The sequence below is a fragment of the Rhipicephalus microplus genome, chromosome X, assembly GCF_043290135.1.
Source record: "Rhipicephalus microplus isolate Deutch F79 chromosome X, USDA_Rmic, whole genome shotgun sequence".
Lineage (NCBI taxonomy): Eukaryota > Metazoa > Arthropoda > Arachnida > Ixodida > Ixodidae > Rhipicephalus > Rhipicephalus microplus.
Window position 1 is genome coordinate 241,090,246 of NC_134710.1, and position 25,827 is coordinate 241,116,072.

Sequence of the window (25,827 nt, forward strand, 5' to 3'; positions counted from 1 at the left end):
GTCCTAGTTATAGTATCGTCACACTGTTGTCGTGATAGTGTTGTAGGATAGCGTTATGCGCAGGTGGTATGTTCTCCACTTCTGGGAGACCACAGGGAGATCGCTGGGAGACCACAGATCAAAACAACGTTTGGATGGATGGTATAACGACCCTTATCGTCAGGCTGCCCAGCACGCAGGCGGCAATGAAGGTATATGAAGAAACGAAACAAATATTGCATTAGGCAAGCTTGGAAATTTGTAAGTGGGTCTCGAATTGCGACGAGTTGAAAGAAAGATTTTCACGTGATAGCTGCGCCATCGAAAATGAAGCTGAATACAGTCACATGTAGGTTTTAGGTGTTTCCTGGGAACCTTCAGGTGATCACCTTATACTGGGCACTGAGCATGCAGCCATGTTTACCGCCCGAAAGCTGGCTACCAAAAGTACAGAACTGAAAATCTTGGCCAGAGTATACGACCCACTGGGTTACCTCACTTCATTCGCCACAAAGGCCTCAATGGTATTCAGAATCTATGGACGAAGCATCTTGCATGGTATGTCTGAAGATGAACAGGCCGAATGTAATAGTTGGTGTTGTGAGCTGCCCGACTTGTCCATCACTATTTCATGGTATATATCCTTACGGGACAACAATTAGCCCTTTTTATTTGAGCTGCACATTTTCGCAGATACCAGTCCTAGAGCATACGGTGCTTACATTTACGTATGAGTGAACTCGCCACCCGAAACGTGCTTCACACGACTCTTGATCAGTAAAGGCCGACTTGCTCCTTTGAAAATGGTATCATTTCCACGCTTGGAGCTCCTGGCATGCATTATCTCTGTGCTGCTTATACGCTACATGCAAAAGGTCTCTTTTCTCCAACACGCCACTATTACATTTTGGACAGACTCGCTTGTGGCGTTAAACTGGATATGGAGTTCAGCGACCACGTTGGAACGATTTGAAGCACACTGTGTCACCGAAATCCAGCCGCATACAAGACGTTCCCAGTGGTTTTACTGTAGCAGCAAGGAAAATCCCGCCTATGTCAACACTCGACGACTATCACTCTCGGATCTTACCAAATCATCCAAGTGGTGGCAAGACTCAACCTGGCTGTCTGGCAAAACCAGGTCTTGCGAAGGTATAGACGTCAAGAAATCTAACGAAAAAAAAATACTGTTCACCGTACCACAGCAACGGAAGAATGATCGAGGATTTTCTGCAGAAATTACATCCGTTTGTTCATGCGCCATTAGTGTTCGCAACGGTGTCGTGCCCCTAGAAAACTACAGAGCAAGACTGGTTAGAGTAACTGCATAGATCCAGCGTTTCAGCCACCACGCAATTCGCTTCCCATCAGCGTCTGGTCCCCTGGCAGCAGAAGAATTGTTTCATGCTGAGCATTATTGGTTGCATATAATGCAGGAAGACTCATTCCCAATCGAGGTCCAGCCGCTGCAGAAAGGTCTGCTGTTACTTTCAACATCTCCTGTACTGCGTTTTCGCCCGTTTATGGATGAGGATGGTTTACTTCGCGTCGGTGGGCACTGTAAGAGCTGCACGCTGAACAGGACATTTGTCACCCCATCTTACTATCAAGTGACCATTAGCTCACCAGCTTGCTTGTTTCGGCAGCACATATCGTACAATTCACAGTGGTGCTGAAGCAACCCTCACTGAGCTTCGAGAGCGTTTCTGGTTTGTAAGAAGGCGTCAAACCATGAAGAGGATCATTTTTCAAGATAGAATGTGCAAACGATGGAAAACTACAGTAGAGACAGCACCCATGGCCCAACTTTCTCGCGAAAGAATTACAGAAACCAGCCCCTTAATGGTCGTTGGGCTTGATAACTACGGGTCGCTGTACGCGAAGTCAGCAAGCAGTTCAAGATGAACTTACATACTTTTGTTTTCATGCGCCGTCACACGTGCCATTCACCTTGAGCTAAAATCAGACATGACCACCGCCACAACTTCGATCGCCTCTCGTCGTTTCGTCACACGCCGTGGTGTACCCTATAGTGTCCTTTGACAATGCCCAGACGTTTCGGAGTTGTGCTTGATGGTTTGCATCTGCGCTAACTGCTCTACGCGAGTACGCCGTGGAGATCAGGATACAATGGAAGGGTATCGCAGAAGGCGATCCATGGTGAGGTGTATGGTGGGAGCGCCTCATTCGTAGGACAAAAACCGCGCTCAAGAAGTCACTCGGATGCTGTAGTATTAACGTGGAAGGCCTCACAACAGTTCTGTGTGAAGTTGAAGCTGCGATCAACAACAGACCGCTCACCTGTCTTGAAAGTGATCATAATGAGCTACAACCATTAGTACCATCACATTTTCGGCTGAGTAAACACAACACAGCTTTGCCACAACAGGTCTGCCCATCAGAGCTTCACGTATCCGTTGATCTGTAACGAAAGGCTCGTCATTGCCAGTGTCTAACAGCGGAACTTTAGAAGAGATGAAAACGAGCGCACCTGATATTGCTGCGGTCAGCACAGAATCGCTTGACATGCCCAATAACAAAACTCCGAGTCAGTGATGTGGTGCTCTTGCAACAAGACACGGCACCAGCGACGTCATAGGAATTGGGCAAAGCGCTTGAGTTATTGCCAGGGAGAGATAACATAGTGCACGCTCGCTCCATTCGTCTCACCAACGGTTCCGTTGTAACTCGCCCTGTGCAAAGGACTCGCTTACTCGAAGCCTCCGATTCACCTTGGCCCACCCCAGATAATGTTGAAAAATGAACCGGGACGGAGCAAATAGAACGTGCGACACCGGGAGAGAAGAAGAGAAAGCCGAAGGGACAGAGCTTGCGAGAGGCGGCAGGACAGATAGTTCGCCATGACTGTAGAATAAACTTGCGTTTGTCTTGAAGTTTTGGAGCCTGTTGTTTCGTAATAGGCTGTACGCCTGATTGCATAGAAGAATATGCCGCTTCCCTTCAACTGTGATAGGGCCCATAAACCACCTAGACATCGAAATTTATTTGTGTACTAGCAGTTGTGCACGAGTCGATACACCGAACGCGTTCATAGGATCCTCTGTCCACCTCTCCATATGTCCTTCCTCTGGGTCCGAGGTAAAAACGCAAGGAGCTCGCGCGTTGGTTTAGGGGCCCTATAACGTGGCCTTTTGCGCTTACGCCACAAATATTTCCGACCAGCAGGAGGCAGGCATCTTCGCTCGAAATAAATTTCATATGATAGAATCAATACAGCTCCTTACACAAACAATCTAATGTTTGAAATATTACATCACATAATTTTGATGCCATATCTGTATTGGTAAATATAGCTGGTTATTGTGAAATAACACTTAGAACGAATGAATTTTGCAAATTCAGCTCTAGTATTACCATTTCACTTTCTGAAAGCTATTCAATTACACTGAAAGCACAAGATTATCAGAAGCATTATATATGGCAGAGTCAGGGAGGTTTGGGACAGCACGTCTATCTCTCCTGCAGTTACTTCAAAGACGTTAGCCAATGACTCATTAAATGGTGTTAACAGACTGATTGCATAGATGGAATGACAAACGTCTACCAATGTATCCTTCTGTAACTGGAAGTCTCCCTTTTCACGTGTACCAAATAAATTACTCTTATAACAATTGTAACGCTCTCGAATTTTAACTGCTTCGAGGACGCTATAACATAAAATTTTCACTGAAAACACACATCAGCGCTATAATTTTTGGAATAAAAGGTTAAGGCGTTACGACTGTACTTTACCCGCTAAATGTTGTTCACATTGGAAAACGTATAGGAGCGTTGAGTTGAGAGAGAAACGGGACACTGTCTCATTCTTCTTTATACCACACCACGTTACACAGCGCAAAAAAATAACAGTGAGACAGAAGCACTTGCATGTACTATGGGTAAACATACGAATGAAAAAGAATTCACCGGGGTTAGCACGACAGTCTTAAAAAGAAAGCACAGTGCAGTCACGACTGCTGCCACAGCCTATCTAAAAAAGGACAAAAAGAAAGAAATTGTGTTTGCTAAATTATTGCTGTTCTTCAAGTGAAAAAATACACTGACCGTTGCCTTTCACGAGTTTGACAACGACATGTCAGATTTTGGTGATGCCTGGCATCACATTTGTGAAATTAATTGGCCTAATGAATATAATTATGAAACAAAACACAATTTTTTTCTTGAAAGTGGTAAAAAAACATGACATTCATTACATGGCTAGTAACGAGCAGTACTAACATGTATGTGTCAGTGCGCAGCTATTAAAAACTAAGAACAGAGCTCTCAGTTCTCCTTTTAACCTAAGAAAGATATGAGGATTTTACCCGATTACGGGAATTGTGATGAAGCTTCCAGTGTCAAAACCTGTCGGTGCAGCAAAGTTTCTTCAACACCGCCTAATTATTGGTGTGGAACTATCCAATTTAAAGGTCTCCCAGGACACTGAGGCCATTTCGTGACATGTGTCCTACTTCTTCCAGGTGATGTCGCGCTCCAACCATAGAGGCGGATGGTATGGGACACGTATATTTTAGCCTTCACGAACTGCTTTTTACAACTGCACCAAAGATTGTAAGAACCGGCGCGTCTCAGACGTTTTGCAGCATGACTGCACGTGTATTGTAAACAATAAAGCATGTTTGTGTTCAGGCTCAACCAAACCAAAAATAGAATTGTGAATAGGGTACCCATCCTCCCGACTCTCCCCTATCGTCACGTTTTCATCAGCAGAAGCAGCGCGACTGTGCCCACTGCAGGGCAAAAACCTTTCTTTTCTGTTCTGCCTCTCAACCCAGTCGTGTGCTTGTTGCAGACACGTTATAAAACTTCTTAATCTGCACAGCCAAATTTTAGCCCGCCTTGCGTGTTTCCTTTCCATAGAAATGAAGTCAGTGACTATTGAAAAAAACAGCGGATATCTTGCCTTGGTGCTTCATCCCATTTCTTCTTGAATGAAATACATTAAATACTGTAAGGAGTGGGGAGGATCGGTGGTTTTTCCGTTGGGGAGGCTGGCTCCCTGCTGTCGTCCACATAGCCGATGTCCTCCAGTGAGGAGGCGCGTTCTCACAGACAGAACGTAGGTTTATTTACATGGTGGAAGAGGAAAAACGCACTGTACTGCGATTTTATACAAATATATCTTGCTTCTATCACCCATCGTTTCCCTACACAAAAGTTCGAAGAAGGCGGCGACCACTGCTGTCGCAAATTAAGTGACTTGACGTCGCAGAGGTCCATCCACCAGAAGGGGTGCCGAAACAGCACCACTCATTTGAAGAGTAATATGGGTAAAAGGGTTCAATTAGCAGCACGGGCGCACCACACAATGACACACCCGGTTCACGCTTTGAAGGCTGTACGCAGGGCGAGGAGGTAGAGTGCGGCGGAGGGGGGAAGTTGAGCTCCTCTGTGGAGAAGGTGGCCGCTGACACGAGCGACGCAGCGGTCCATGGCTTCGATTCCTGAGAACTTCTACGGCGACGCTGTGCCACGCAACTGAACCATCGGTGCTTTTTCACGACCCCACGTAGGCGACAATGACTCATTTGAGATGAATGAGATGTTGACTCCATGACTACTGCAACAGTGATGCTATCTCACGCTGTTCAACCCCGCTAAGCAAAAGGTTGTTCATGAAGATTTTGTCGAGTTCCTTGTTACCCGGTCACAGAGAACTGCCTGGTCCACTGGCAGGACAACACCATGCTAAGTGCTCCCAGCCAGGCGCCGATATCAGGGTGAAAGCATTCTTGCAGATAGGCTCACATGCAATGACGTCTGCCATGACGAACTGCCGGGCCAAATGTAACAATACACAGCACTATTGTGGGTTGTGTGTTTGGGCTTGTACAAGTAGACAAGTGAACTCGTCTTCGCCAAAGCAATGACTTTCAGTTGTCTTGAAGAAGGCAAGTTCATCAGAAACTTTCGAATCCAGTGAAATTCTCTATTTAACGATTACTCATCCCTTATCGTTGCACACTACCTCACGCACATTTTCGTCTTCAGGTCACGCTGGTCAATATTATTTCTCAATAAACTAGCAAAATTTACAAAGGACTAAACGAAGTCCGAATTAGGAGATAAGCTAAAGCTAGTTTTTGATAAGTAACATGTATACTCTCGTAATATTGATACAACAAGAACAACAACAACAACAATAATAATAATAATAATAATATAATGACATGAGCAGGCAGACGATCTCAGAGCCGTCAACGATGGGATGCGGCGGGATCAATGATGGCGGATCCCTGTTCCCTCATAGCGGTCATATGTAGGGTACGAGGCTCTTGGCGAGTGCTCGTCCGTTTTCACAGAGCCTTAGAGAGGAGCTACTATTCACCAGGTGTTCCGAGTGGTCCTCTGAATCAAAGCTTGGTTCCACCGATCGGTGGATTCTCCACGAACTGAGTAGCGGCGCCTTGCAGAGGTGGCACATACGCTACAGTGTTCTAGCCGCTTCCATGAAGGAGGCATGCTTTCAAGCGAGACGACCTCTTGGTTCAGCGCGCTTCGCGGCTAAGGGATAGCATAGCGTTCTCACTGCTCGAAACTAAAGCAGGTGACGAGGGAGCAAGCGGTTGGCGCTGCTCCTTATAAGCAGGCTGCCTGCCTTAGGCCAAGTGATTGACGAGAAACAAAGCCGCCGTGTAATGAGCTGGATAGATAGAACTGGCCATGGCAAAATATTCTAGGCAGTGATGAATGTTGCGCGAGGCCTTCTTTTTTTGTTTTTTTTTGGGGGGGGGGTATTACTTCACGAAAATAATCAAGACTTTCTTGCCATTCTCGCTCTGTTGTAACGTATTTTCTGTGACGCATGAATATTGTACAACGAGAGAGGTAGAGGGAGAAAATATACTGTCCTGTTGCACACGTCTGTCCCTGGGGTTTCTCGTGCTTGCAAAGTATATAACAGAAAATGCATTAGAACTAACTTGCCCAACTTTTTTAGTTCATGGGTCCTAACGCACGCGTGCGTGTGAGGACAAGATGGGGAAGGGGACAATGGAAGTGGCTGGACAGTGAAAAATGATAATTCAATCACGGTGCCTTGCATCTTGCACCACTATTTATCCCGCTCTCTGGTTCTCATGTCCAAGATCGTCCGATATTTACATAACATGGTGCAAATTCTTATATATGTACAGTGCTCGGCGAATAAAACGCGATACTGGGAGCGTGTGGCTCACGGCAATGTTTGCCCAGCAGTATGGCTGGTATACTGAGCTGATACATTGTTCCTTGGGGCGAAATATGCCACCTTCGTGACGCATTGCAACTACAGTTTGCTCTTCAGCGATCACTGATTTCTCAAACATGACGCAATAACTGCCCACTATCATTCAAAAGGTCGTCTTTGCTGAAACATGCCGACGTTGGTGGCTCGCCAACAAGAGTTAGTGTGGGCAGCTCCTGCATATGGGTAAAAAAAGCGTTCTGCATATATGCTTCCGTAACTGATCTCCCTATGTCTTATCTACAACATATGTGCTAGATGATGTCGCCTTACATTTATTTGTGGTATAATGATAACAAGGCATAGGAATTTTACATGTTGTAGTATGCATGCAATACAGCTTGTCCTAAGTATGTACTTGAGCAGCACATGACACAATTGCGACGCCACAGCTTACATAAATCGAACACTAGTCTGTCTCTTTAAAGGCAATTTTTCTTCATGCTTTCAGAACAATTTAGGATTCCTTGAGCGTATATATCTAGCCTACACTTGTTTTGCCACCACTTTGAATAAAATATGGTAAGTGAACAGAACTCTAGTTCGAGCACGTTAGCTGTTGATCAAACATTTGGTTAACGCAGCGCTAAAAAACATATGTACAGAGGCACAGTCGACGCAATGGGCGCTGCTTTCCAAAGGCTCAACGGCCATTGAGAACTTTCAGTACATGTAGGACTGTGATAACGCATTCATTTGTAAATGGGAACGAAAAAAATCTAGCTATGAACGAATTATTTATAATCCGTCATCGGCACCAGAAGGTTGTATGGTTAATCATTGCTTTGATGTATTTCGTAAAGTAACAGTTTTTTTTTCCTTTGTGTGCATTTCTCATGTGAGCGGCTTATAACCGCGAAGTCGGTATAGGTTTTTTCGACTTCCCTGTTGTTGGTTTTGTGGACTGCATATATACGGCTATAAGTAACGCGTCTCGAGTCTTCAGAATGCTGACTAAACTGACAGCGGTGGAGGCATCAGAACAGTTTTTGTGAACAATGGCGCAACAGAGACAGCAGTATTCAGCCCAAATTATTGTTCTCGTGGGATATGCCAAGCGAGGATGTTGACCTTCGGAAGTTTGCAGTAACAGTAACCGACTGCGGTGTTCCTAAATCATCTCTATCGGATCTCAACCTATGCTTCTAAATCTCTCGTTCTCGACTACAGAGTAGGACACTGTTTTTTACCCTCTTTCTGGTTAACCTTCTTACCACTTGTTCCTGCTTCTCACCTGTTGCTACTACTATTTGTTTGTGTGCGCTGTTCTTAACCCTAATTGTGACATAAAGTAACCGGAACTGTGTTCGTATTTCAGGGTCTAAAATATATATCTATATATACTATAGAGACTGATAGACATATAGGCCAAGGAACGATAAGAATTCAAGAAACAGAGAATGCTACGACGTCATTATGTCAATGTCAAGGTCCCACCGACACAGAACCACACTGCATAAGGCATAGTCACAAGGAGCCGGTTAATACAATATGTCTAATTATTTTACAGCGTTTTGACACAATGCTCCCTCAACGCTTTGACGTCTTCACATAGAGTTTAAAAACTAAGCACAAATAAAGAGAGACAAAGTTACAAAGCAGGGCGAAACTTACTATATGGCGCAGAAAGCAGAGCGAATGCCAGGGGGAGGGGGAGGGGGGGGGACTCTGTACTATTGACGAAATGAGAGAAAAACACTGTACAAACTTCACAAGCAAATAAACAAAAATGAGTATACTTTCATAGTAGCCGTACTTCATTTGCAGTACAACGCCATGCAGTGCAAGCGTGCCTCGATCAAGTGTGCCGACCAATGCTACCCTTCTTCCAAAATTGCTTAGTGCTGCTGGCACGCAAAATTGGTCCTTGGAAGTTTTCCGATGAGCAGGAACATAGGTTAGGCATTCTCACATCTGGAAAAAATTTATTTTCTGCTTAAAACCATTCAATAAAAGTAAACGTACTTGCCAAAAGCATGGCCACGCTGTATTTCATGCACGCTAAGGAATCCGCGATTGAATTTTAACTAGGAACATTATCAGAAACATTATTAATTTACTTTCAAACATTTCTTTAACTTTACGTTGGTGTTGTTTGAAATGTGAGTATGCGTGTGTTTTCACTTATTTGTGCTCGGGTATTCTATTTTCCATGCACTGCTCTTTATTTTTTCGTTCAAGATGTCTTCAGCATTCACTCAAGGGCTAAGGAGTAGCCTGCACCTTACTTGTGCGCTAACATCTCCGTATATCATATCAATAATAAAAAGAGCCTGCGAAATTATTTAGCGTTCTTCTTTCTTTTTGTCCAAGCTTATATTCAGCCTTTTTCTCTTTTTTTTCTAGAAACCCACGGATTCTGCGCACCCTTTTGTCTTTCTTCTAAAACATGAAGCGCTCTAAAGGCTTACCTCCCAGTCATTTTAAATATTTAATGCTGGGGAACATCGAAACACGCGCTTATTACTGCTTTGTACCAGAGACGAGAGCCTTTATAGAAACGCTCTGTTTAAAGCATCGTACGTTCTTTGCAGCCACGCTTTAGTTTTATCTTCAAGCTGCACCGTTTCTTCCACCTATGCGCGCAGCTCCTTGAGCTGGCTGCTTAGGGAAAGGTGGGCCCGCGCTCTGATCCATATTAATGAACAGACACCGCGATACGTCTTCGCTGCTAAAGCCTCTTTTCTAGACACTTTGGACCTGCTGGGGGGCTTTCCGAAAAGAAATCACTCATCCACCAGCTTCCGAGCGGATGCTTTCGCCTGTTAGGTCGCAACACGACGACATGCACTCAGCTTACGGGACGAGGTTGGCGTTTAACCAGCGCTGGTTTTGTTTAAAAAAAAACAAATTAAATTTTTACTTCCACGTGTCCAACTCTCCCATAGCGTCTATTATTACCATAACTCCCTTGTCTACGCATCATTTGTAGTGGCCAAACCCTCTTGATATACCACGCTACTTGCCGCCCTCATGCGGACTCTTTCTTTCACTCGAACGAACGAAGTACATGTTTCTTTTGCTTTCCCTCCTCCCCTCACCAGTCATGACATTATGAGTGATCTTCGGAGCTGAAATTCCGCCAAGTGAGTGCATGCTCTGCACGGGTCTTCCACATTCGGCCCCATCTTGGGTGTGCGTATACAGATTAATGCACTTGCATAAGCTGATATTTTTCAGACTGCTTGCGGACTCGAGCGGACAGGCCTCTTCCGACGTTAGTGAATCCTCCCTGAGCGTAGCATTAATGTCAGTGGCATTTCATTTTCCCATAAAGAAACCAATTAGCCAAACCAAGAGAAGCTTTCCCAGAAAGTATTGCTCATGCAGTCTAAGCGCTGCACTAAGACGGCAAAATGGCTATCAGTCATGTTTTTCAAGCTCATTTAACGACACCGTTGAAAATGAGGTCTTCTATTTTTTCCAGCTAATCCATGCGAAAAGAACCGTTTCCATTGCGTATGTTAATTTGGTTACTGGCAGAGTCTTTGTGCTTTTCATAATCGCCTTCCAAATCTGGCAGCAGAATTCATGTAAGCGATACGGGAGCCAAAGTGTCGTGCCTCGTCATGTTATCTAGTAACTTGAAGAAGGTGCCATATGAAGGTCCGCGAGTGTTCAGTATGGCTAGCCTTCGTGCTATCGAGATTCTAAAGGAGATTGGGCGTAATAAAACCGGTTTGCACTCACTACTCTGAATACTAGCATCGCATCTTACAGCACGTTCCACCACAGTGTCTGCACATGGGCATTGCTACTGACTGGCCGTTGTTCGCGTGATGTAGAAAAATGGTAGCCATCGACATAAGAGTTGGCATCTGGCCAAACCAAGTTCGAAGAACTTTTGCGCACTCTGTTGTGATATGCGACGCTTGTTCGAGCGCGAGATGAAGGAGCACTAAGTGTCCCACGAATTACTTGGGAGGTGACGCAGGACGCGTAATATCGACACTTGTGTGTCAACGTGCTCTTTCTTTTTAATCCGTAGCCGAGGGAGACGAGGAGGACGTTCGCGAGGGCTGCCCGCAGAACCGGGAGGAAGCGGCCGCGCTGGGCCGCCGCTGCCTGCGCAAGTGCAAGACCGATGAGGACTGCATCAGCTCCAAGAAGAAGTGCCTCTGCGACGGACGCTGCGGCTGGAGTTGCGTCAGGCCAGGTCAGTCTGCCCTCGTCTGCATTTCTGCACGACTCAGCTGTTTCTGTCTATGGTCACACCATTCCGACCACTAGCTTCTAGTCGACATAAGGTTCCCAACCTTGTCTCGTCTAAAGGTTGTGTCGGTCAAGGGTATTATTCGTCAGCAGTAGTTCTTTGTAAAACGCTCTGTACGGTTACTTAATGCGATAGCCGACATCTGCAAGTGAGCAGAGCATTGTGAAAAAATAGAGCATGGTCGTATGATATTTATTGGCCAGAACTGCGACATAGAGGGCGATAATGTACTGGCAAAGCGCTCAGTACGATAGCCCTTTGTATAGCGTGGTTGTATATATATATATATATATATATATATATATATATATATATATATATATATATATATATATATATATATATATAGAATGTGTGTGTGTGTGTGTGTGTGTGTAAGGTGTCAAGCTTTCGTCAATGATTCATGCATCGTGATTTCAATTTTCTGCATCGGAACTGTTGTTGAACACGCTGTCAGCATAGCATTCACTCGAGGAATGCCGTCTTTCCTGTTGGCATCCTCTGCTTCTGACCTTTTTTTTTTTCGGTGCAGTTTTCAAGCTCGAGAAAGCCAGCCAATTTCCCCTTCTTTACCGTGTCAGCAGCCACCTCGGCACTCTACTGGAGGAAGGGAATGCCCGTGACTGACGTTGCTCTTATTGCGTAAAAAGCGTCGTTAGACGTCTTGCGCAGTCGGACCTCCGGATCAATGCCAGTTGAGGAGGCCTCTGCAACGCAGGGGGCCAATTCGCCACAGCCATAGAGCTTTGCTCGAGACCCGTTTTCGGCAGATCAACTCACGTTTTTGTACTGCGCGCTTTGCTGAAGCTTCCCCAGACCAGCTCAGGTTAACCGATCGGAACAGATCCGGGCCCGTAACGATCCTTTATTGTGGCGCAACCAAAACTGGTATCACTACGGCGGGACCCAAGGCGGCTTCCAGGTCACTTGCTGTCATCGCGCGACAGGCAACAGACATCGAAATAACAAGAAAGTGCTTCGAAGAAGCTGCCGTGCTGAACTGATTGCGCCCGGAAGGCAGTGTATGAAGGAAGACTGTCGTTACCAGAACTGCCCACCCCAGTGGGTCCTGCCTCGCTTATGTCCTCTCGGATGAGAGTCGATGTGTCGTGAACCGCACTGAAAGTTAAGCCCTCTTCGCTTGCTGATCCTTAGGAATGATAAGAAAAAGAAAAAAACTAAATGTATTTGACAGGAAGTGAACAGAGAAGAGGATTCATCAACCATCCATGCTGTCAATACATCTGCAATGGAATCCATTTTGTTATCAGCTAATTGCCTTTACTTTGTTTTATAAACGTATTCTCTGTAAGAACAGAGATAAAAATAGTGAAATGGTCACGACAATATTTGTAGTCTTTCTGCGAAGTACGAGTTGATACTGCCTGCGGTTTCTTGCCGCTCTTGATTGCAGCTGAGTACGCTCTCCCTAATGGCTCTTGATACCTTCCCGATGACTTCAAAGCGACGGAATGGCTTTGAGGAAGGCAACCTTTCTCTTTAATTGTTTCCTTTTTATCATTGCTTCAAGAGCGTCTCACTCGTCTGCGTAGATCTTTCCGTCGAGTTAACAATGCATTAGGCCTCAAAAAAAAAAAAAAAACTCGGCCTCTCCCTCTTCTACCCCGCTGCATCTTTCTTCGATGAACACTTACCCTCTCGCGTGTGATTACGCAGTAAAAAAAAGACTCGCGGAGTTCTATCAGAGCAGTCCGGAAACGAATAGAGAAGCCCAGTGATTGGGTCGTGCCTCTAACGTCACCGGTAGAATGAAAGAGAACACTCGACTGGCGAAGTGCGCAGGAGGTGTATGAACTTGTCAACTATGGACGTCTCTATGTTTACTCATTTTGCGTATGTTTCTCTAGCGGAATGCTCCACATCAAAGTGGCATTCAAATAATCAAGAAGAATTATTCAGGCGTGGAAGAAGGAAAGCCCGTAGTGCTGCATCCTTCTACAGCCATTATACTTTTTTTCATCTTTAATACATACACCAGCCTACCTATTACAAAGCATACATGTATATCTTGACCACTCCGTCGATGGTGCGCTTGTGGCGTGGCGTTAATACTTAGCTTTATTTGCTCTTCTTGCTTTTGGTTCCGGACGTGATTCGAGTCGCTAAGCAAGTCACGTTTTCAATCACGCATTCCTCCCTCACTCTCTCTGGCTGCAGATCAAAGGAAAGAGCGTTGTCAGTGGCAACTCCTCCAGCCCCGCTGCTCTGTCCAGTCTAGCCCTGTCCGAGGACTCGTGTTTCTTAGATGAAAGTGCAAGGGACGCAATTGACACGCAGGAAACCGCAACTTGTGGCTGGGCGTTGCATGTCATCCTTATTAAGGGCGACCCGTCAGTAACTCATTCCTCAGGCACGCGATGAGCTTTCTTAAAGGCAGCAACTTCAGACGCGTCTCATCCTTTTCGGACCGTTCTCCAGTCATCTTCCCTCCATTCCACGTTTTATTCCCTTCGAGCTTTCTCATTCCGTGTCCGTGTCGGCATCCCTGTGGTATTCAGTGTGGGCCCTCACTTGCATTAGTTTGCGTGCGTGCCAGTCCGGCTACTATGTTTCATTTTTTCTCCCTCTCATGTACGCGTTTGGCAATTTTTAGTTTATTTTTGCTTATTTTCTGTAGTTCTTGTCGCAATTTTGTTTTTTGTTGCATACAATATTGACCCTTTATTATTCAGCACATCGAGGCTTTCATTGCAGATGTGTTTTAGCAGAGGAGCGTGAATTTCTGAAGTGCCACTTTTTTATAAAGTAAGTCACGTTATCCTACTTTCTTTATTCGTTTGTACCGTAACGAAATCCATTTGAAACATATCCCGAAATATGCTCTGTTCATTTTCAATTTATCTGCATGCTCATGACGGTGCGCGCTGGTTAAGGGTGCAAAGAATTCGTTGGGCGTAAAATATTTAGGTATTTTTTTATGAAAAACCCAATACTATTCATTTGAATTCCATCACAAAACATGAATTATCTGGCACAGTAGACAACGGTTTCAAGAACAACCAAAGCAGTTCTGTCTCCAAATCATAACACTAGTTACACGTTACATTAGTTAGCTTCTTGGTTGTAAACTTCCTCTGAAAACAAAATATATTTACATTAAAATTTTCACGTGAATTGTGATAACAATTGTTCTGTCTAAGTAGTTAATTGTTTCTGCGTTTCAAAAAGGTCACGTTGACTAATTAGGTGGCTTCAAATTTTTGATTGAGCCACGCTTAGTGGTGCGCTGACCACGAAATGCGGCTACCCGTGTAAACCTTCTGTGGCACAAGGCGTGGCGTAAAATAAAGCCACCATACAACATTCTTGTTTTTTTAGCATCTTTTTTGCGACTGCGATTTTTGCTGAATTTCCAAACTAAAGCACCGTCCCTTAAGTTGCAGGAGTGAGCTGGGATATATCTCCTACACCTAACCCCCTTCCCACTCCCAGGGCTCAGAAGCAAACCGGATGCTAACATTCGATTAACCTCCCGGCCTTCCTGTTTACCTCTCTCTCTTCACCGAACGCTGTGATGCACATCTTATTACGGCACACAGAAGTCGCACTCTCATACGCACTTATCGGCGCCTTGTGCGCAATAAGGTAAACACAAAGAATGGTTTTGCATCAGTTATATACAAATACGCGGCCACTTTGTAGGGTAGAAAGATAAAATGGTACTTTTATGATAATTGTACGACTGCCTTCAAGTTTGTGACGTCAATATGTGTTGTAAGTTTTAATATGTGATCGTAATTTGATTGATTGATTGATTGATTTGTGGGGTTTAACGTCCCAAAACCACCATATGATTATGAGAGACGCCGTAGTGGAGGGCTCCGGAAATTTCGACCACCCGGGGTTCTTTAACGTGCGCCCAAATGTGATCGTAATTTATGTGTTATTACTGAAGAAATTGCTTTCATATTCCGGACGATGTCCTTACGAGGACATGGTATGTAAATAATTTATAGCTTGAATAAATTTCGAAGCTTTTTTCAATATGCAAAGTCGCTATTTCTGACGAAGCTGTGAAACTTGAGAGAGGTGTGGATAGTGCGCAGCGTTTTCTGTATAGCAGGTCTGTGACCTCTACTTTGTTATGTCATGCTGCTGAAACAAAATTTTCAATTTCCAAGCGCTGTGCCACGAAAGCGTTAGCGTGAAAAGTTCGCTCCATTTAGCGTGATTTATGAAACAGAGTGCACAGGTCTGCCCCATAAGAGCCGCTGGTGTGGCCACACGGGTACCGAACTCGGCTTCTGAGCGTGCGGTCGTAAGTTCGAATCTAGTAACCACCTAAAATTTGTGCTTTCAGTTATTGTAGTTACCGACGTGAATATAAAATGGAAACGACAGATTTCGCGGATAAGAAACGCGCCAATACCACGGGCTACTAAAAGAGTGGCTTGATGCCGCGGCGAAACCATCTACCTCAATGCAACACATTGTGACCAGCAAGCATTCCCTTTTTCCCTTTTTGCTCCTTCAAAGTGCTCAGGAGACATGGCGCTGCCTCCAGTGGCACTTGAGGTGTAATTTAGCTGTTATAGACCGTGGCTTTCTCAATGAACCACTAGATGCCTTCGCTTCATTTAAAATAGAAAGAGGAAAAATACATCAAAGTCAACCTTCAGTCTTAAAGTAAAAACCGCCCCTTAATATAGAAGAGTAGATGCTAAAGTAGCCTGTAAGGCCATTTTATTTAAATTACAATCATAGATAATCTTCTGTCTAAGTTTCATACCCTAATCGTGAAGCAGGGGGCTAGATTGATAACATATATTTAAAGGATGAGTGTGATCAGCAATTTCCGCATTAACATTGTGTTCACTCTTCAATACAACGCCATGCTGAACGCCACCGGAAAAGTGGCAGCACAATGAACGAATCTACAAACCAAAGACAACACTTTGCGCGCGCTGCTGAAATTAAAAATTATTCTTTAGAAAATATCATGATTGACACTTACAGTCAATGAGTTTCTCTGAAATAATGTGTGCATTAAAACTAAGAAATTTCTTGGTTTTAACAATAAACCTCAACTCAAGATACACCAGCACATGTCACGTGTTGCCACGTGTTCTAAATCTACGAATCTGGTAGAAGACACTAACGGGCATTTACCTATTTTGGTCTGTTGAGGCACACAGCACATTTGTTAACCTTTACAGGACCTCGTAGTGACCAGCACGATTGCTTCTTAATTTGAAAATAGCTGAAAAAAGAAACATTACTGCACTTTCTTTGTGTAGCTTGGCTGTCGTCCTACTCATCATTTCTCAGATGTGAAGCACCTTATGGCGCAGTTCAATTCAGTGTGCGGTGTGACCAGCTTTACTGCTCATGCGCAACAACAGTTCAAGCACTGCCAGAACCCGCTCACGCGCTAGCGCATTCCAGAGTGTGAAAGGGGCTGATTAAAATGCTGTAGCCTCGTCCCCTTACATTTTCTCAGCAATTATATGATAGCGTCGTGAAACGAGGTTCTGTAGACACGCGATTAACCAACGCCTTGTATCCTGGTCGGAACGCGCGGACACGCGCTAGCGCGTAAGAGGGTACGGCCTTTTCTACTTACACTCTCTCAGCAATCACGTGATGGCTCCGGTGAACGAGATTTTGCAGACGCGCAATGAACCCTCATGCTCTCGCGTGGTGTGCTGTAGAGTGGCATGGCGGTGAACCCGAGTGATGGGCCCCAACAAGACTTTGGGGCGAGTAACAGCAACAGAAACTACGGCGAATTCCCGGTGTGCTCCACTTGCAAGCGTGAGTTTACATCTAAAAAGCTGCCCATAATGAATGAAACTTTAATTCAACCCATGTACTGCTTCTCATGCTACTCATTCTTCTGTTTAGCGTGAGATGTAATGTTTCTTTTAACAGCGGAGCATGCGCAAAAAGCTATCATCATGAACGGCCTCCACCTCATACGGCATGTAGTGTCACCTGGCGACGCGTTCTAGGAAAGAACGCAGGAGGAGAGAGGAATATAAAGGGTTAGAAGAAGGAGAAGAAATAAATAAAGCAAACTGGATTCTTTTAAGGAGCTTCGAACCTGCGTACGTTCACCGTCACGGGGTCGCGACGTCGCCGAAGGGAGCAGACAGTAGGTTGAAGATTATACTGTTTATTCAGTCAAACTTGTGGCCATGTAAAAAGATTACAGCAAGACACTGGCAGCGATAGCGGCGAACGGAGCGTCGGCCGTCGATCAACTGACAAGCGGCGAAGCGTGTCGGCATTCATACACTTGCCATGGAACATTCTAGCGTTGTCGTTAGCGGCGACGTAGGTTCCAGAATAATCTGAAATGTTTCACGAAGTGGGCGTCATCTTGACAAAACGATCTGCTGTAATCGTGAACACTCTGGAATGAGGCTCTGTTTGCGGTAAGTATTTCAGACAGGCTTTGTGGCCAAATACTGAATGAAACATGAGTGTAAATAAGAAACGCGTGTGGCATTACAGTACGAAGGCGAGTGTCGTAACCACACGGTCATCCACGCACGCGAGAATGATCAGCATTTATGAGATTCATACGATTACGTTACTAGGAGAGAGGAAATTTAAAAAGATAGAAGGAAACAGAAAGAGAAACAGAGAAAAGAAAACACAGAGAAAGGGACGGAAAGTGCTCCTCTGTTGCACTTTCCGTCACGTGTACACACAAGCTTCCTGCATAGCGTAGCAGTGCTCTGTTGTTATACGTTTCTGTCCTCTCAGATCCTCATATGCACGTGTGAACCGTGCCTCAGTAAAACCGTGCAGCTTTCAGGAAGCTGTTGCTGACTTCGGCTAATCTACAGCTGGGACGCACACCGGTAAGAGGCGGTTTCTTGCCAGACGATGAATTGGACCCTGTTGGGCTGTCGTCAACTTCTAGAACACTGTACGGCTTTAGCATCCCAGAGTATCAGCGACACAGGGACTTGATGGGCTGCAAGCCTCATTTCCTTCTGGTCGCTCAATGGATCAACGCTTTCTGTGGATCAACGACAAGAAAAAAAAACAATAAAGCGAAGCAAAGAAAAGAAATAAAGAAAGAAAGAAAGAAGGAAAGAAAGAAGGAAGGAAGGAAAGAAAGAAAGAAAGAAAGAAGGAAAGAAAGAAAGAAAGAAAAGAAAGAAAGAAAGAAGGAAAGAAAGAAAGAAAGAAAAGAAAGAAAGAAAGAAAGAAAGAAAGAGAAAAGAAAGAAAGAAAGAAAGAAAGAAAGGAAGGAAGAAAGAAAGAAAGCATGAAACCTTCAGATTCTGAAAGCAAGGAGGCGAAGAGACTGATCTCATCTACTGGATTGTGCGGTGGTGATTACCACCCAGCACGTCATTCTTGTCGCTCAGGGTACTATGTATGCGCACAGCCTCGACCGAGGTGTAAGATTAGAGCGCGAGCACATTACCTAACGTGCCGACAGGGCCTAGAAAATCAACTATAGGGGCTTGTGTGAGAGTAAACGTTCTTATCGATAACTTGCGGCCAACCCAGCGACAAGATACGACTTGTCAAGTTGTATATAGAGCATGTTTTGTGCAATAGTGCACTTTGTTGTGCCACGGAAGACAAAAAGGAAAAAAATGGAAATGACGCTTATGTGAGACTTCGGGGTTTAAGAGGGGCACTCGACGCTGACTATGCTGACAAATTCTAATTACCTTGGCACCGTCTCTTTTTGCCGGACGTTGTGTCTATTACTCCTCCCCCCCACCTCTCATGAATTACTCCAAAAGCTTTCTGCACCTAACGTAGTTTTGAACTCGTGCCAGGATCAGAATCACTGAAAGCTTTGAATGGCGAAGCATTTCTTTGCATACTGTGGGTACCTTAAGCGTCTATCTACGTATCTTATCTATGTATCCTTCTATCTATCTATATGGGTGTCTACGTCGGGGTGCTCTTATGATCACCTGCTTAAGTTGCAGTAAATTAAAATTAGTATGGGAGGGTAAAATGGTTTAGCGAGTATGACACGCTGGTTATCACATGGATAGTGTCACAATCCTGTGGCGTACGTCATCAAACCCTTTCCGCGAGAACAGACATGGTTAATTTTAATGCGTGCGCGTTAAGAAAAAGCTGCCATTCGTTGCGTTGACTTGGCGTCTGCAAAGAATAGATGTCAGGGCCCCAGCAGAAATTGAACTCCAGAATTCTGGGTGGCAATCACGTATTCTACCATGGAGTCACGCCAGATCTTCGAACTACATTTCCAATAGACCCTAATGTTCGGGAAACGTCAACTGTGGTTGCAGTGCTGACTATTCAATTTTAACGTGATAGCGTTAAAGAGCTCGTTTCGCAGGAATCCTGGTGTCAGCGTCGTTGGTTGCGAGCAAAAATAGTCATTTTTTTCTTGTGACCAAAGTATGGTAAAGATGCAAATAAAGTAAACAATTCCGGATGCGAGTGAAGATCAAATCAAGGCCGTTTGTGTGGCAAGCAGGTGTTCTACAAGACAGCTATGCCTCTGCTTCGAAATGCACTGCCGATAACTTTCATGCTTTACAAACGCGCGTGTCCTGTTCCCAGGCTTCGCACTACAACACGTAAATCGCAATAAAATTGTGTGGCACTAGCGATCTGGTGAAAAAAGTGACTTCGGAAACATTGACGTGTTGGAAGTAAATAATAAATCTCTGGGCCCCAGCAGGAATCAAACCCCAACACTCTGCGCGGCAATCAAGTATTCTACCAGTGAGCCACGCCAGGTCTCGGAACCACTTTTCATATACAGCCTAATGTTCCTGAAATATCAATTGTGGTTGCAGTGGTGGCTATCGAATTTCTTAAACATTAGATGTGCCACAGCCGTCACGTCAGGTCAACGTCAATTGTAGTTAAGTGCCATTCATGTAATCTGATTTATGTAGGAGCGCTCAAAGCTACCATCCTGGTGAGAACCAGTGCTTCATATCAGCTTACCTTGTCTGAAGCTGCCAATATCCATGTTGCTTTGCGAATCGTTATGCAACTGTAAACAACTGGTTCTATAAAACCTATGCAGTGGTTTAACGTGTGTCTGTGCGTGCATTTGTACATATTTCTTCAGCGCCACTAAAAAACGTTTCCCAGGGTAAAAAAATTATAATACAGTCAAATTTCATTTGTATGTCTGCATAATATCAATTCCCAAGGTACATGGTATATGCCGAATGTTTTGCACTTCGCCTTGTGTAGCAGTGCCTTCAGGGTGATGACGTCATGACGTGACGTCATATTGACGCAAACGCAGACATTCGCAAACGTTTTGAGGGAGAATAAATGATAGAGTCGGTCAGGGAAGTTTAGCATTATGACTGAAAGACGCATTCGTCAGTAAAGTGGACATTGCGCATCCTTTTGTAAGGCTTCATTCAACTTCAATAGCTCAGAAAAGCTTCGCGCATACTGATTGCAATACTTTGCGAAAGTTCAATAAATTTATTTTTCTCTCTCTATCTAGCTACGATAGCACATAATTAGCAAATAATCTATTTTTTAACAAGTGTTCTTTCTCTTACACGTCATCTTCATTCCAACATCGCCGACATCGCGTCATCTTCAGGCCACCTGATCCCTCATTTTCTTCATATTCACTCTCACCATGCGGCATATAGTGAAGAAAAAGAAATGCTTCCTTGCCACTTTCGTTGCTGCCTCGGCGACAATGTGCTGACAGAACGCGCAACACCAGTGATCTATTGGACTTATATCGCACTCCGAAGTTTTGGCGTCCGCGGTTTTAGGCCTTTCGTAGGTTTCCATGCATGTATATTTGAGAGGCACAAGAGACAGTACAGCGTAGAAAAACTATTATTCGGAAGATTAATCTTTCCGCCGTGGAAAACATATCAAATTTAGCCTCAATGATCGTTTCAGTGCAGCTCAGGCTCTAGTAATTTCTAGGTGAATCGCTAGTGGGTTTATATAACATTTATTTGATACGGAATGATAAAAAACATTAGATTGCGACATAGCGCCTAATTACAACAGTTTTATGAAAGTGGGAATGAATGCGTCATTTTCATTTTACTTCAATTGCTGAAACATCACGTGCGTCAAGAAGTGTTTCATGAAATGGCTGCACAGTGATGACATTGATTGCGTTTACTTATAATTTCATCCTTAATCTCTAGTTTGTCGTAATTGAAACTTGTTCTTTCTTAATTATTCATGGCGCCCATAGTTTACAAAATACTTAAATATTGTCTTCCTTTCTTCCCGGTAATAAATAGATATAAAAACAAAAGTATACGTTGTGTGTTGACCGAACCCGAGCGTTGTAGAGAATTAATTATCGAACGCGGCCAAGTTCCGTCTGTGAAGCTGATCAAGGCGCTCTGGTCGACGTTAGCGTTTACGTGGACAAACTGCGTACTTTTAAACAGCATTTTCTTAAAAATAAAGGTTGGCATATTCACTAACTAAATACTAACCATTCAGTTGTAACATAAAGCACTAGCCTCTCAGTAAAGGAAGGTAGTAAAATGCAGGTTAGTGAAAATTAGTACCTGGTTAGTACGTGAATAGTGCGGACTCGAGTGATTAGTTCCTTACTAAATTGTTAGTAACCCCCGCAAATAGAGGTTTACGCCAATTTTGGTTAATGTTCATGTGCGTTGCCTTATCGAAAAGATTCCCTTACAAAAGTATAGCATAAAAAACGAATTGACGTGACCCTCGTAAATCCATTAATGTCTTCTAACTACGTCATGTAACTATACTGTGGTAAGTGCGCATCACAAAAAACATACTTATAGTGAATAGACCACATGATCATATCAGATTCACATATGATCATACATATGTGAATCTCATATGCTCATATGGCCTCATATAAGCATATATCATATGCTCATATGAGTCTTTATAGTCATATGATTGTATGCACATATGAGTATGCGAACTCATATGAACGGATCACGAAAACACGCACGCAAACGTATTCACAAGTAAATCTCCAAGACTTAGACATAGCAGATTTCTACTGTAGCAGCCGCTTGAATGCTATATATACCCCTGCTTTGGGATCACACACAGCGTACTGGTTAGCAGTCACAGAATTTGAGATAATTGTCGTTTTCTACGCATCATCATCCCTTCTATTCACATATGTTTGTTCCATTACGTAGCGTGAAACTTCTATTCCAAGGTAGTCAATAAAACTATAGCTTGCCTAAAGTTTGCTTACAATATCACCATTACGGGAAAATGTTCTACGGTTTCTACGAAAGATCGGGCAACGTAGGTGGCTCAGTAGTTGCTTAGTTAAAACACTAAGAAAGGTTCCATGGTTAGTAACGGCTAAAGTTACTAGCTGTACGAGCTGGTGGCTAGTAAATGTATGCCGCGAAGGTAGTAAAGTACTCCGGAAACTAGTAAACACACGCGGTTACTAACTGGTTACTAACTTTTTTTAAGAGTGTAGGCCTGACCTACTCAGCAGCTTCATCGCCGACGCGCTAACCATTTTGCAACGTGATAGCTTCTACTACTACTCCTGGACAAGTTCCGTTCTTTCTTTGACTGCCAGCATACTTCCCTCGGCCTCACATCTGCTGTGTGTCACCACATCAACACGGGTAGCAATGTGCCACTGCGTCAAAGACCCTATCGCATGTCCACGACAGTGCGCCAGGTTATCGATCACAAAGTAGCTGACATGCTCAAGCGTGGCGTCATCCAGCCCTCGAATAGCCCCTATTCGTAAGCTGGATTTGTTTATACTTCGCGTTCATTAGTAGTTAGCAAAAAAAACGCGAATAAACAGCAGATATAAAGTTCGAAGCCGTATAATCGGACGTTTTGCAAACAAACCTACCACATTTTAACTAAAATTTTTATCCATCTTTATTGTTTCGAAAGTAGGTAAATTAAACAGATCTAATCAAACAATATTTTAGAACACAAAAAATATTTGGTCCAACTCCAGGTAACGGTCAGCCACATGCATTTGGTCGCGTCCTAAGTGCGTGTGCCGGCATATTTTTAAACTCGGACTAAAGATAGCAGGGGTGCCCTGTATATATCGTGTGTGTGTGTGTGTGTGTGTGTGCGTGTGCGTGTGCGTGTGTGTGTGTGTGTGTGTGTGTGTGCATGCGTGCGTGCGTGCGTGCGTGCGTGTGTGTGTGTCTTGTAAATCCAGTCACATCTTCTTAATGGTATTATTGTGCTGAAAACCTCGTTTGTTTCGGTCTAAGCTATGCGATTAAATTATATCTATTTTTTGTAAAGCATACTACACCTTGCTTTGACTCATATTGTGGGAAAGCCTGTCAACATAATTATAACCCGTGATTTGTGCAACCCTTTGAGAAACTCAGATCGAAGTTTTCGCCCATGTATGTTCATTGTCTCCACCTGTTGTAGTGTACAGAACGCAGGAGTAGAGGCTTGCGAAAAAGGAAACAAAATTGCACTGTTTATTTAGAGGTGGCTGCCTAGTTAAAATTTTGATATATGCGTGCATGAATTCTTATCTCAATGTTATTTTCATTACCCTGTTCTCGTTTTTTTACTGCAGTGACAGTAGTCGTTTACGCCTTTTTTCCGAAGCGAATAAATCCCATCATAATCAAACCGTATCAACAAGCACTCCAATGGAGCAACATTTCAAGTACGAGAGATTGGCAACTCATAATGAGTATTCTGCTTCATCGCACAATACTGCTCTTTTATTATTACTCCGTGTTTATGTAATGGCGTGAGATTTCCGCCCGTATTAACAAAAAGCCCTTGCATTAAAATTTAGAGGACAAGAAATGTGGACCAGTGGTCATAGATTAATAGTGATGCCGTATACCACGCAATACGGACGTGTGTGTGTGAGCGCCTCATGTTTCTCTCCTCTCTCTTATATATATATATATATATATATATATATATATATATATATATATATATATATATATATATATATATATATATATATATATATATATATATATATATATATATATATATATATATATATATATATATATATATATAAGACCTGCAGGCAGGAGTTCACCAGAACCCGAGCAACGAAAATGTTCTCTTCCTCTTCGCAGCCCAAAACGGGTATGAGCCACAGCGGCTCGTTCATCAATGGTGGCATAACCCCATCTCCCAAGAAGCATCGTCTCGATGCTGTACATGAAGGCAAAAAAAAAAAAGAAAATGGGATGAAAATTACCATGCAAGCAGAATGAATGGCGTAAGGAGGAATAACATAGTGGGTTGTGGAGCCAAGGGTTAAATGAGAAATAAGAAAAATAGGAAAAAATGTAAAGGAGAGACGAATAAAGTCAGTCACTCACTGGCGATTCACAGCGCGAAAAGTATGGTTTGAGTCGTGAAACGTGAACGACTTCACTTCGCGGGGTGAAACGGGAACGCCTCGAAGTGCCTTCTGGGAGAACCTTGTATGTGACGTTGCTGAGACGTCGTACGACCTTGTAAGGGCCAAAGTAGCGGCGAAGAAGCTTTTCTGAACAGCCACGTTGTCGGATAAGGGTCCACACCCAGACTTCATCACCGGGCTTGAAAATAACTCCATGGCGACGAAGATTGTAGCGGCGCGCGTCTGCAGTTTGGTGATGTTGAATATGGTGACGAGTGAGTTGACGGGCCTCTTCTGCACACTGCGCGAATTTGGCGGCATCGGTGCGGTACATTCCTAAGTTGTCGGGCAGGAGCATGGCGTCGAGCATCGTCTTGACCTCGCAACCGTGGAGTAAGCGAAAAGGTGTGAAACCGGTACTTTCTTGAACAGCAGTGTTATACGCAAAAGTTACGTAGGGAAGTATGGCGTCCCAGTTCTTGTGATTGATGTCCACATACATCGACAGCATGTCTGCAATTGTCTTATTGAGTCGTTCAGTCAGCCCGTTTGCTTGCGGGTGGTAAGCCGTTGTTTTACGATGTTCTGTGCCACTTAATCGCAAGACTTCCTGCAGCATCTCTGCGGTCAAAGCTGTCCCACGATCAGTTATGACGACAGCTGGAGCACCGTGACGTAAGGCGATGCTGTTCACGAAAAATTGGGCGAAATCTGCTGCGGTTGCTTTTGGAAGCGCCTTGGTTTCACAGAGGCGTGTTAAATAGTCGGTAGCGACCACAATCCACCGGTTTCCAGACGAAGACGTCGGGAATGACCCCAGCAAGTCCATGCCAATCTGATGAAAGGGTGCCTTCGGTGGGTCTATTGGTTGCAGTAGTCCCGCTGGTCGTAAAGGTGGAATCTTACGTCGCTGACAGTCACGACATGTGCGAACGTAGTGCTTCACAGTCTTTGCGAGACGTGGCCAGTATAGGAGTGTTGAATCCGTTGCAGCGTGCGCGTATAGCCGAGGTGTCCGGACGATGGCTCATCATGACACCCACGTAAAATGTCACCACGAAGCGTAGTTGGCGCAACAAGCAG

The 25,827-nt window shown here is 44.1% G+C and overlaps 1 protein-coding gene across 2 annotated transcripts in view; it reads left to right on the plus strand.

Moving 5' to 3' along the window:
- Nucleotides 1-25,827, plus strand: part of LOC119187743 (Hig-anchoring scaffold protein) — a 632,807-nt gene that overhangs the window by 301,094 nt on the left and 305,886 nt on the right. For both annotated transcript variants that reach the window (XM_075878863.1, XM_075878864.1), the window contains exon 4: nucleotides 11,214-11,381. In XM_075878863.1, the coding sequence (XP_075734978.1) occupies nucleotides 11,214-11,381 (168 nt within the window). The remainder of the gene's footprint in view (nucleotides 1-11,213; nucleotides 11,382-25,827) is intronic.